Raw genomic sequence first — 13,005 nt, 5'->3', positions numbered from 1 at the left:
AATAAAAAGTCGTGATGATCTGACTATCCCACTTGGCACACTTAATCGACACTCATGACTTGACAAGTTCAAAACCATAGATCTGTACATCTTGGGATATACACCTCCCTCGGGATACACATTTTACGAGGATGTACAATTTTATATCCTGAGATGTACATACCTACAATTCGCGAACTTGTGTCAATTGAGTGTGTCACTTGAGCATTCAGTGTATCACTTTTAAAAAATAAAAAATAAAATAAAATAAAATAGAATAGAAAAACACTTTATTTACTGAGTAAGAAAATTTTCGGATTACATCATCTTGTGGCAACCAAAGACATGATCTGATGCTAGAGGGGTGGTGAGGACAAAATTCTAAGAATTTTGAAAAAAATTTCAAAAAAATTAAGGTCATTTCACCATTTTATTCTAATTTTAAATGAGTTTGATAGCCATCCATTTTTTACGCCTTAGATCGAGTTCAAAAATATTTTTGTGTTAATTTATATATATTTTTTATTTTGTCTTTTGAGTATGAGTTTTTCCTTAAAATCTAGAAGGCTGTAGTGTTGGATTTTCAATGCGATAATCCATGTGAGTCCAAAAATCCTTAGTAAAATTTAAAATCTTACAAAGTTAGTAAGAGTAGCCTGGTTAATAGGATATAAAGGTGTGTATGATTGAGTTTGGAAAATGGAGAGAAAATAAATTTTCTGGGGAAATGCAATTTCTGCCCGTTTTAAACGTTCATTTTCATTCCATTTAACAGGAGGCCAAAATAAATATTTATTGGTGAAAATCTTAAAAAAATAAAAATAAACAAATAACATATATTTTCTGTTGGCATCTTCTTTGTCATTTCAAATGCATTTGTGTGGGAAGTGTGACAAAATAATTGTCGGTGGGAAAAAATATTATTATTATTTCCTATATAATTTCTGAAGTTTTAATTTTCATAATTTTTGGAAGGTAATAAAAAACACTGAAAAGCTATTATAATAATAAACAAGTTTTAAATTTACTAACTAAGCATAGAAGAGATGGGGAATTAATGTTGATGTGAATGAATGGAACGATTAAGAAAGATAAAATTAATAATTGAAAAAGAGCATTTTTTGCGATAATGGTCGATTATTTTACAAAAAATTATTAAATCAATCTTCTTCTTTTTTTTTTTTCTTTTAAACTGAATATTATGAAAATGATCGTATGCCTGATTTTGTAATTATTATTTTTTACTAGAACATTCCCTCCCTATGAACCTACAATCAACTGAAGGAATAAAGATAAATCATATGTACAACGACCTACAGAAAATAAACATTTTTTTGTAAAATAAAAAATAAAAATTACGAAATAGGGTATTTGTCCATTTTCATAAATATTAAATAATAAAAAAACAGTTGATTTAGTAATTTAAGCAAAATATATAGTTATTTTAGTAACTTTCTCAATTAAAATGAGAACCTTCATAAAATTGTGAGAATTTTAGGTAAAAAAGAGTACCTCACCCAAGACTCGAATTACAATGAAGATCTTCCTCCTGATTTTTGAAAAAAAATCTTAAATTTGGGATAGATTCCTAAATCAAGACCTTCCAACGATCAAGTTAGCAAGAATCTAAAAAGTGTTAAGTTAGAGAATGAGTCGAAAAAAGATCTTTCACCTATGTGTCAATTCTTCTATTCATAGAGACAAAGAGTCCATCGTATTAGTAATTCTTCCTACAAGAATCTTGTCAATTCTCCTTTATTTTAAATGCCCTTCTCTAATTGGGAATTTTATATCCTCATCCTTAGTGATTCAACATGGAATTACAATTCTTCCTTAAATTAGGCACTTTTTAATTTGATTTAAGAATTTGACTGTAATTAGACTTCTAGGGGTTTTTTGAAAAACTTCTATTAAGATATGTGTGGATTCTCTTACTATTTCTGGGATTTCTCCTTAATGCAAAAGTCTCATCCGTCATTCTACTTGAGTCCTTTCTAGGATCCAGGGGAGTTGACAAGTGAGGGTCTCGACTTAAACTATTAATCAGCTGAGTGACTCCACACTGACCTTGATAATACAACATGCGTCCATCCTAACTTAACCTTCTCATGCATGAGTGTCCACATCTCGACTTAAACCAGTCATCAATTGAGTGTCCATTGACATTAATAATACAACATGTATCCAGCCTTCTCATGCATTAGTGGCCACATCTCGACTTCAATCACTCATCAATTGAGTGTGTCCATTGACATTGATAACACAACCTTACCTAATCTCCCCATCCAACACCCACCCCTTTTTCAATTAAAACAAGAAAAAGTCGTCTTTTGGTGGCCCTTCTTGATAAATTTATGTATCTAAGTATAATACTTTTATATTTCTATTGTATTTTTTCTTTTTCTTTTCTTTAATATTGTTTTTGAAGACCACCAAAATTAATCTTCAACTTTAAGTTCATTCTTGAGTAAATCAACTCCCTAACATATCTGGTGTTACTTCAAACCAAAACCATTTCGATCAACAGAACCGTCAGCCCAAGTCCAGTGACATGGAAGCACAACACTACTCCTCAATCCTCAGAGAGCAAAACTTGCATGGATGAAAAAGTATGCTAAAACAACAAGTAATACAGGAAATTATAATAACATATAATGTATAAAACCATTAAAAATAAATTATCAAACATTATTAATGGTAATTGATTGGTTAACAATCAAACCATACAAGATTATCCCAAATCCTGCCTTAGTCCATGGCCCATCAAACGTGAAGTCCAGTCCTCTCCACCACTTGAATCAGGGCTATAGCCCGTAAGCCTCCTCGTGTGCGTGCGCACCACCCCATTACTTTTTGGATTTGGGCTCCTTGGTGCCTGGTAAACGGCTGTTCCTCCACCTGAACTCGACGAGTCACCACCCGACATAGTAGCTGTTCCCTTCCGAGTCGATGGGTTCCACTGGACTGGTGATGCACGTTGCCTGGCTAAACCCTGACTCCGTACCTTTGCTTTTGCCGACTGTGTTGGGGCCATGTAACTTGGGACAGTTTCTGAGCCAACTTGTCGCTGTTGCAAGGTCTCATAATGGACTGAGTCCACTGGGTTCCTGCCTAGTTGGGCCATGTTGATTGGGTCTGAAGCAGTTGGTGTGATCATATCCATCTCCACTGTCTTTTCGGACATGTCGTCTGTGTTGGTAAGGGCGACGTAAGAGCCCTCAAGTGATGCCAAGTGTCGGGCTTGCCATGGTTGTGATGCCATCCAACGCTCAAGCCAGTTCCATCCCCATTGAGGCTTATTGGTATCATTTGCATCCAATTGCAAGTGCTGCTGATGCTGTTGTTGATGTTGCTGTATGAAAAAAATATCAAAATGACAGTTTAACGTTACCACTTAACAGATGAGATAACAAGTAGAAATTCTTTTTCTCTAAAGTCAATTCGGGATTTCATAATGAGATGGTTCCCATACACTTTCATGTCAGAGTGTGCAATGTGAGGTCCAATTTGAGGTCACTTCAGCATTATTCTTTCCCAAAATCTAGGATTGACAAATCACACCTACATGTGTGTACTAAGGGATGCATTGTATTGAGGTGCATGAGATACACTGTATCATTACATGAAAGATTGTGATGGAGATTGATATGTGTAGAATGAGTCCAGATCGTATGCACCCAAGGTGGAGAATTGAAACCCTCCTCCCACACCTCAGCACATGCCATGTAAGCCACAATAAAATTAAAAATCAAGATATTTTAGGCATCAATCCTTTGGATTGTGGCTTACGTGGCATGTGTTGAGGTGTGGGAGGGTTTCAATCCTCCACCCTGGGTGCCTAGGATCCGTGCTCATTTAGAATACATCAACTAGCATCTCTATATTAGGAATGATTGGTAAATATCCTGAATTTTGTAAAATTCTAGACTGACTTTTTTGTAAGCAAAAATCTCTCAGTTAGTTAATAGAGAGAAACTAACCTGGTAGGCGTAAGCATAAGCAAGGGCTCTCTCGCGTTTGATGATGGCATCATGTTTCCGCTGTGAAATTTCCTTGATAGTGTCCAAGCTCTGGTGTCTCCCATCCCAACTCTCCATCGTCCCTTAGTTTCTTCTTCGTCGTCATCTTGTTCAACAACTAGTTTCTTTTGTTGTTGTAGCTTTTGGTGAGCTAGCTGAAGTCTCCGTGCCTTAACTCGGGTCTGCACGCGTACAAGGGCTTGCATGCACCGCATAGTCATCTGGGCTTGCTTCCGCACGTTATGTCCCCGCACTAATGCCTGTAGTCTCACCAGTCCCTTCAATGCTCGCAATGCTCTTCTGGCCTACATATTATCACCTCTAATTACATATATTATCACTTAATTTAATCCCTCAATTTTTATTTTTATTTATAAAAAAAAATATACTCCTCAACCTCCAACTTTGATCTCCAATATAATGGTAAATGACTGTTTTAGGGTCTAAAGACAATGGACACAAAAGTGTCAAAGTAAGGTTGAGATGAAAAGACATTTCCTAATGAGAACTACTTGGGAAAATTATCATTAGAATCAATTGAACTATATTGCCACATCAACTTTTACCTAGAGCACCCAAATCTATATCATAAAGGGACAATGACCGCAAAGACCTATTTTTTGAAAATATGTACCAAAAAGTCCCTTCTAAAAAAATATGGACTCTTTAGTACCCAAATTATCAAATATTAGTTTAAAAAGGATTTTTGAAATGAAAATACCATAATTACACTATCAATGTTTTTTTAAGTTTAAAGAAACATGTTTATTTGAGAATATTTGAGCTACTCTTATGTTTTATATTTAATGACATACCCTTAACTATGGTCATCTCTTATAGATAAATTTAAATAAATAAAAATTTGTTTCACTTATAAAAACTAGTAATCTTTAAATCACATAGATGATGGAGATGAGTATGATTATTATCAAACTGATTTGGTCTATGTCTATTAGATTTATTAAAATATATAAATAATTTTAAATAATTAAAACATAATTTTAAAACCCAACTGGAATGTTCATCGAATTAATTCAACTCAAACATTAGCAAGTCAACACAAATAAGTCAATAAAATTATATTGAATTTAATTTTTAATAAATAAAATATTTATTTTTAGTTTTCACAAAAATATTAATAACTAAATAAATTGGTCAAGTTTTTTATTTGACTCCCTATATTTTTTAGATCAAACACTTTGTAAAGTTGTTAAAAGGGTATTTCGGGTATTTTACTTAAAAAATTCTTCAAAAGATCCTTAATAGACTAATATTTTATTAAGTGGGACTTAAATGGTCCGAATTCTTTACTAGGGGATTGTTCGATACATATTCTCAATAAAAAGTCATTCAAAGTCATTCTCCTTATAATAAAACACAACTTAGGGTCCACTTTTTTGTGGGGATAAACTTTCATCCAGTTAGGATAAACATCTCATCTAACTACAATTTTTGTAGGGTTTACATTATTGACTTTCCTTTTCACCCCCTCTAACTTTTCGATAATCATCTTTTAACCCATTTTATTATTTTTCATCTTTTACCCCCTTAATCCCAAAGAGGATGCCCTTGTTGTGGGCACGGACAAATTCTAATCATTTGATATCTACGAAGAATTAAGGTAATTTTGACTGGTTGATCTCCCATTTTGGCATGGCATCGATGCTCCACTCCACCAAAATCCTTAAGTGTAGTCAACTAATGCACCAACTAAATTGTCCAAATGGATTAAACAATGGGCAATGTGAGCAATGCAGACTAGGTTGTAACATAGAAAAAAGACTCACAAGGTATCCCCTGTAATAGGATTGTATGAAAGTAGCAGCTCTCTCTTCTTTGGAGTGGTGTCCATAACCAGCAAGAAGCACCACTTTGGCCGCCGCCTGAGCAGCTGCTACCGCTGCTTCTGCCGCCGCTGCTGTTGCAACCGCAACCGCAATTGCATGGTTTCTATCTTCTTCTGTCACCGGAGACTGCACGGTGCTCTCTTCATTTGTTGGGTCTGGAGAAGTTTCCACGGTTGGATAATGTTCGAATGACACTATCTCCGGCATGTCATGCTGCCATATCTCTTCATTTTCTTTCTGCTAATCACATAATTTGTTCTTGTCACTTAGTACAATGTATCATCTTTAATAATAATAATATCAATAGAATATTATTATTAAAAGGGAAAATTATTAAGAGGGTTAAATATTTTTATTTTCATTACAAAAAAATCTATTTTAAAAAAAATTACCAAGAACAATTTAAGCCGATGGACAGTCCAGCGTTTTAATAATTTGCTTAACTGTCCATGGGAGTAATAAAACACATTAAAATGTTGAACAGTCCAGCGCTTTAATCATTTGAAGGGCATTTTTGGTAAAGTAATGCATAAAACATATTAAAACGCTGGACTGTCCAATGACTTAAATCGCTTTTGGTAATTTTTGGAAAAATAGATTTTTTTTTTTTTTAATATTAAAATATTTAACCCTCTTTCTTTAATTTTCCCTTCTTATTGTTATTAGAGAATTTATATTATCACACCAACTTTTACTTATAACACACTAATCTAATGTTCACAACTGCTAAATTTCAAAAGGATTGGTGTGTTATTAGTGCCAATAAGATCTCTCTATTATACAACTATTTAAGAGTTAAAGACATATGAGGGTGATTTAGACATGCCCCTCCACATTTTGGTGAATGTTAGAGATACCCCTCTTTCATGTTTTTGAACTGATGGCACACCCCCTTAACCTCTATCTAATATGAAAGACTAGTGTAAAATTACTTACGTACCCTCATCTTCATCCTAATCCTTGATTTCTTTTTTCTATAGAAAATCCACCATCTTCATGCTCTTCAATCTCTATGGTAAATTATCTTTACCCTATTCAATCTTGTCTTCAATCCATAGTTTTCAATCTCATCTCTTAATCTTCAATAAAAAAAACCCATGAAATTTTTATCCAAAATTTCATTCATCTTAAAGACTTCCCCAAAAATCATTTCTACTTTCTTGAGATTCGAACATTATAAAAGATGAAATATTAAAGTAGAAGGCTAGGATAAAAGATTTTACTAAAGAGGTTGAAGTTGAGAAAGGGTTTTTGACTAATGATTGATGATGAAGTCATTTTCTAATAGTTTAGAGAAGACGAACGTCAAGGGGCGTATAATCAGCTTCAAAATATGGGGATATATCAATATTGAACAAAAATGGAGGGTGCATCTCTAAATCTCCCTAAAGATAAGTAGTTATTTTTAATAATTTTACAAAAAAAAATTCCCCTCGTTCCCTAGCCTTATGTGTGTCCAGCTTGGCTATGATAGAGAACAAACATTAGGATGCACATGTTGATCCAAGACCAATGATGTGATATATCTTGTAAATCTTTTGTTACTCAACTGTCCACCAAGTTGGATCATTAGATCGGGGACCATCAGCTTTTACCTCTTTTTTTTTTTTGTTTTTGTTCCCCCACACAATAGGTGGAGATCACATCAATTGAATTATTTACGAGGGGACTGAAGGTCCTGTACCCCAGATAGTTAAGATGCACATTTCTTTTGGGCCCACTGATACAAATGAACATTTGGCCAACTACACAACAAAAACCAGCCTATTTGATGAATTATACCAGTTAGATTCCAGATATTTTTATTTTCTCGCTTGGATCGTAATTGACTTATGAGCATCAGACAAAGTTCTCGATGAAAATGTCGGATTACAGCTTAAAATCACCAATCAAACCATCTTTGTACAGCCGAAGATTCATCAACCAGTGGGCCGAAATGATTATGATGTCCCCATTCATAAGTATTTAGTGAATCTAAATCAAAATTACTACGATATGATATCGTAAAGCTGGAATTGAACTTGTTCCCTAAATATTGCATTTCAATATGTCAACAAACTCATCTATTGATCCCAGAATTAATTCCAACAAATTGTACCGATCAAATCTATGTACATTTATTTAATGATATCATAGTCCTCGTGGTATTTCTTAAATTGATATTTAATGCATTGTATCCACACTTAAAATTTTATTGTGCAAAAGGTTTTCAATGAATTTTATAACTCCAAAAAAATTATAAACATTGCATCCTCATTACAATAATCACTCAAAATTTATTATAATCCAACATAAAATTCAAAATCTAATTAAAAAAAGAAAAAAAAAGTAATTAACAAGATGGGCAAAGTATTAGATCATGAGTTCGATACCCAATACGAGCATTAATTCCTCTGGGGCCACCTACAGGGTGCATCCTCACTTAACTAGTGTGTGTGATGTGCGGGCATTGCACGTGTCTAGAGACTAGTCCTTGGACAAGACTATGGTCTATGGATTGGGCAAAGCCCAAATATGGATTCGGTTTGAGAAAGTAATGGCTCCTAAAGATTTTGACACATAAGTTCGGGGAAGGAAGCGTCACCTATAATACAAAGATATGGTCACTAAGATATTAATATTGAACATTTAGTGCACATAGGCAGACCTCTATTGAAGGAGAAAAAAAAAATCATTTTAATCAAATTAACCTAATCATCAATAAATTGAATTTTGGTGGTCAAACATTATGAATGGGCTTGCATGTGATCATACAGGGCTCAATCCTACTATTCCCCGTGGTGTTGAGTACTACCTTAAAAAGGTCAAATATGGAAATATTAATTTTCTAAGGAAAAAAATTTCTTTTGAAATATTTTTAATTTTTTAAAAAGTAGTAGAACTTCTTTTAAGGAATTTTTCCTAAAGAACCATCGAATTGCAAATTTATGAACCTTTTAAAAATTTGGACTCCAATTATAGATCCTTATAGAAACTATTTGTACTAAAATTACCTTAATTCATTAAAATGAGTTTATCGCACCCACCTTTCCACACCATCACTTGGTACGTGTCCTCCAAATGTGTAACACGTGCCATCCACGTAATGCCAGTAAAATGTACTTAATCTCGAGGTATCAATGTACTAATACTAATACAGTTGATTAATTAATGATCCAAAATTAAATTTTTTTTAATTATTAGTAATTTTTGGGGGGAAAAAAAAAACTATTTGGATTAAATGTAGGGACAAAGCACAAAGAAGATTGTTTCTAAGAAATTACCTTTTTGTCCAAATCCTTAGAAGATGACTTGAAAACTTTCTTCACCGACGTGAACCAGCTCCCTTTCTTCCCCATTTGTGCCCAAAAACAAAACAAAATCTCTAAGAGTATCTGCATAATTCACGAAAAAATTGTTAAAATAGATCAAGAAAAAATCTCAGAAAAATAAAGAGAAAGAAAAAAAAAAAAACCCAAAGCGAACTAACCTCAGAGAAGAAATTTAAGATGCCTTTTACATCTTTTTGATCTCTTATTTTGGAATTAAAACTTGAAATCGGTTTGTGAAATAAAATGAGAGAGACAGAGCGAGAGAGGAGAGAGAGAGAGAGAGAGTTTGTGAGCAAAATGGGGATGGGAGGTGGGAGGTGGGAGTGTTGGGGAGGTAGTAACTGCAACCCTGTACAGTCGCCGAACGAATTTATCGTAGTCACGGAGCTTCAACCTCCTACAAGTTACAGTTGGCTTTGACCAATCATTATTTGACACTTGTCTTATTTATTTATCGGCTTCTCAGCTCTTTCACCAAAGGAGTGTTCTGTTTTCGGTTTTTGGGTAAATTTTACTAAAAAATGACCACATAAACCACCCCCCAATCTTTTGTTATATTTCCAAAAACATTAGCCTCTGCCTCTCTTTATCATATAATGAACGGTCGAGATTGGAACACCCCAACCGTCTGATCAAATGACTTTTTTGTGGACCTGTTGATAAGTAATTTATGACTTTACACTCTTGTCCCCACATGTTCTCTAAAGAACCCTACTTAAACGAAAAAATAATAATAATACTTAATGGGTCCATTCAATGATCTCTTATCAAACCGATTGATTTTCAATCTGTAACTAGTTATTGAACCTTCAAATTCTTTTTCTCAATAACTTGTTATCAATTGGGTGCGTTGTTTCAAAAAAGTTGGTGCATTGAATATGAACCATTTTTTATATCCAATGGGCGATATATGTATAGGAGGGGTTAAAATTATTTGGTGTGACGTAATTATTGTAAGAAGTTGTAGCTTGAATCTATATGCTTAGGTACAAAACTAAATAACTCAAAATCCGAAAGGGGGAGGAGGGGAGGGGTTAACATTTTATTTTGAGTCGTGATAATCTGAAGTCCCCCTCTAACATACATTCCCATCACATAATCATAGATTGTTTACCTCGAGATACACAAAAAAAAAAGATATATGATTCTACGTTAAGGTAACATTTTATTTTGAGGCACGATAATATGATGCCCCCATCACAAAATCGTAAATCATTTGCCTTGGGATACACAAGAAAAAGAGTTATGGTTCTACGTATCCTAAAGCAAATGATCTACAATTCTATGATGGGGGTGTATGCCAGAGGGGGTGTCAGAAAATGATTAATTCTTTTTATTTTTATTTTTTATCTTTAGTAAAAAACCATACAAATACAAAGTGAGTGTAGTCAATTTATTGGAGCCCTCCATTGAAGGCAATAGAGGACCACCACAAAAATACTTATGTGCTAGCTAAGCTGTGAATTTAAGTCTTCCCCAAGCTTCTAAGATCCTACGGCTATTAATCAGTCTAGGTTTAGGAGAAAGGGGAAGATTTAAGTTGGGTAGATGTGTTAAGATTTAAGAGGGGTTGTTGCTTGTATTCAAAGGGAAAATAAAGCAAGGAAAGGTGTATTAGGAGAGGGAGGAGTCTTTTAGAGTTTAATTTCTTTTGATAAGGTTGGTGAAGCCACCTTTCTTCATATTTAATCTACCTCCTTTGCTTGTCAAGACAAGATGTGTTACTGAAGTGGACCTAACTTCTTTTAAAATGAAGGAAATTACATCTCTTAGAACACCAAAACCACACCTCTTAACCTTACTCTTGATTGGATTGTTATAAGAAAGGGATTGCTGGTGAAGCCCCAACTCCTAGACATTTATTTAATTCCATAATTAGATTGTTAGAGCAACTACAACACAAAGTGGCATATTTGTGAGGCGTCTCTCTTAGGTATTTTATTGTGGAGAGTCATTTTACCTATTTAAGAGATCTTCACTCTAAATGACTCTACCAATTCAATTATAGTAATATGTGTTACAACTACCATCATTTTTTATTGCAAACAAGTAGAGAGAGAGAGAAATCCACTATTTTCTTTTGCCTCTCACCCTTTTTCATTCTCCAGAAAATTTTGAAGTAAAAAATCAAAACCTAAATGCATTGGAACTCTTTTGGAAGGCTTTGGCTTTATATATATAACAACAATTGAGAGGAGAATATGGAGCGAGAGCCCAAGTGCCTTAGAGTTGCTCTTATAAGAATAGTTGTCTTGGTATTACCCAAGAAAAGCTCTCTACTCATGGATGGGTCTTAAAGCCCATTGAGCCCTCTGTCCCCTCTTACAATTAACAAAAAAAAAATTATGTATTAAAAATCATTTTATTCTTTTTAAGGTAAGATATGGTTATAAGCAACAACCATCAATCTAATATAAAATAAGAAAATAAATCATGAAGGGGTCCATCATCTTAATGTAGAGATGTCAGCTACTTCGTGTAATCATGAGATACCACATAAAATCCTTGCCTCTCACATTATGAATGATGTTGATTTCAAAACCAATATCACTCAATTACAGAATTTCTTATTAATTGATCAACCAAATTCTGCACCATGGGGGTGCTATATTTGGTGGAGTCCTGTACAGGGATGTACTGGTGATCAAGCCAGAGCTTCCACATGTCGGGCTAACCCTAATTGGTTAAGGATATTTATTGTTATTTTCTATATATATAAATTCAATTTGAGGATCCATAAGTCAGTAATGAAACTTAGAGGTCACGGGTTCAATTACGAATGCTAAATACAAAATCCAATTAAAAGAAATATTCAACTTGAAGATCCTAATAGATTAAGAGACGATCCAAAAGAACATGAACGGACACTAACCAAGCCCAACCAAATCAACATTGAGCCCAATGTGCTCGGAGAAATTAACCAACATTATTTTATTATATAAATGATTAAAATATAACTATAATGAGTTGTGATAAATCAATGCGCTAAAGATATTCTATGACATGGCAAGGGCACAGAACCATAGATCATTTTCTTCGAGATACACAGTCTACGGTTCTATGCCCTTGGCATGTCATTTGCATACAGGCCACGTATTTTTTAACAAGTCGATTTATCACTAGCCAACTATAATACATTGTAAGTATAAACTTTAAAAAAAAAAAAAAAGAGGAGTCGTCCTGTGTTGACTTCCTTGGACATTGGGTTCAACAATGTGCTGATGTGGCAATGTGCAGAGAATCATACCAGGTGAAAAATCTATGGTTCTCTACGGATTTGCCACATCAGCACAGTGTCCAAATAAGCCAATTCAGCATTTTCCAAAGAAATAAGCGGAAGAATGGCCACACAACGTGTCTAGGTCTAGCCCCCAAGTCTGAGACTAGCCCAAACCTAAATATAATTGGACCTTAACAAACCCAACTTGGGTCCATAACGACACAAGCCAAGACCTGACTCATCGACAACCTTATGCCAATTCCAGTTTCCATGGATGACTTAGCCAACCCACCTGTTGTGATATGAAGATGGCTACTCTGTTGGATCGACTACAAATATGGGGCAGTACCCATTGTCCAACCATGCTAGCCCTTCGAAAATTACGTAATTTCTACTTCGTTGAGAAAATCTTTCAATCACTTTGTCGCACTCGGATTTAAATCTATAGCTCAGTTGGTTAATAAATTAGCTAGCAACTTTGAGGTCACGTGTTCTATCTACTACCAATAGATTGAAACTTTGCGCTCTCGCTTGGGGGAGTTGAGATATCTAAATCAATTTAAGATATCGGACTTTTTATGTACATTATTGTATATTATGTGACTTGCTAAGAATGGAAATATTTTGTA

General features: G+C 34.3%; 1 protein-coding gene across 1 annotated transcript; it reads right to left on the bottom strand.

Moving 5' to 3' along the window:
* Nucleotides 1-2,594: 2,594 nt before the first annotated feature.
* IQD21 (IQ-domain 21) lies at nt 2,595-9,617 on the bottom strand. The gene is given in 6 exon segments (XM_086419209.1): nt 2,595-3,331; nt 3,960-4,081; nt 4,084-4,303; nt 5,786-6,082; nt 9,109-9,219; nt 9,315-9,617. Coding segments are annotated over 5 exon segments (1,335 nt in total). The 5' UTR covers nt 9,184-9,219; nt 9,315-9,617; the 3' UTR covers nt 2,595-2,710.
* Between the last annotated feature and the right edge of the window lie 3,388 nt (nt 9,618-13,005).

This window comes from Akebia trifoliata, chromosome 12 (assembly GCF_017979445.1).
Source record: "Akebia trifoliata isolate Shusen 1 chromosome 12, ASM1797944v1, whole genome shotgun sequence".
Taxonomy (NCBI): Eukaryota; Viridiplantae; Streptophyta; class Magnoliopsida; order Ranunculales; family Lardizabalaceae; genus Akebia; species Akebia trifoliata.
The sequence above is the reverse complement of the archived record's forward strand: the minus strand, read 5'-3'. Positions and strand labels throughout refer to the sequence as shown.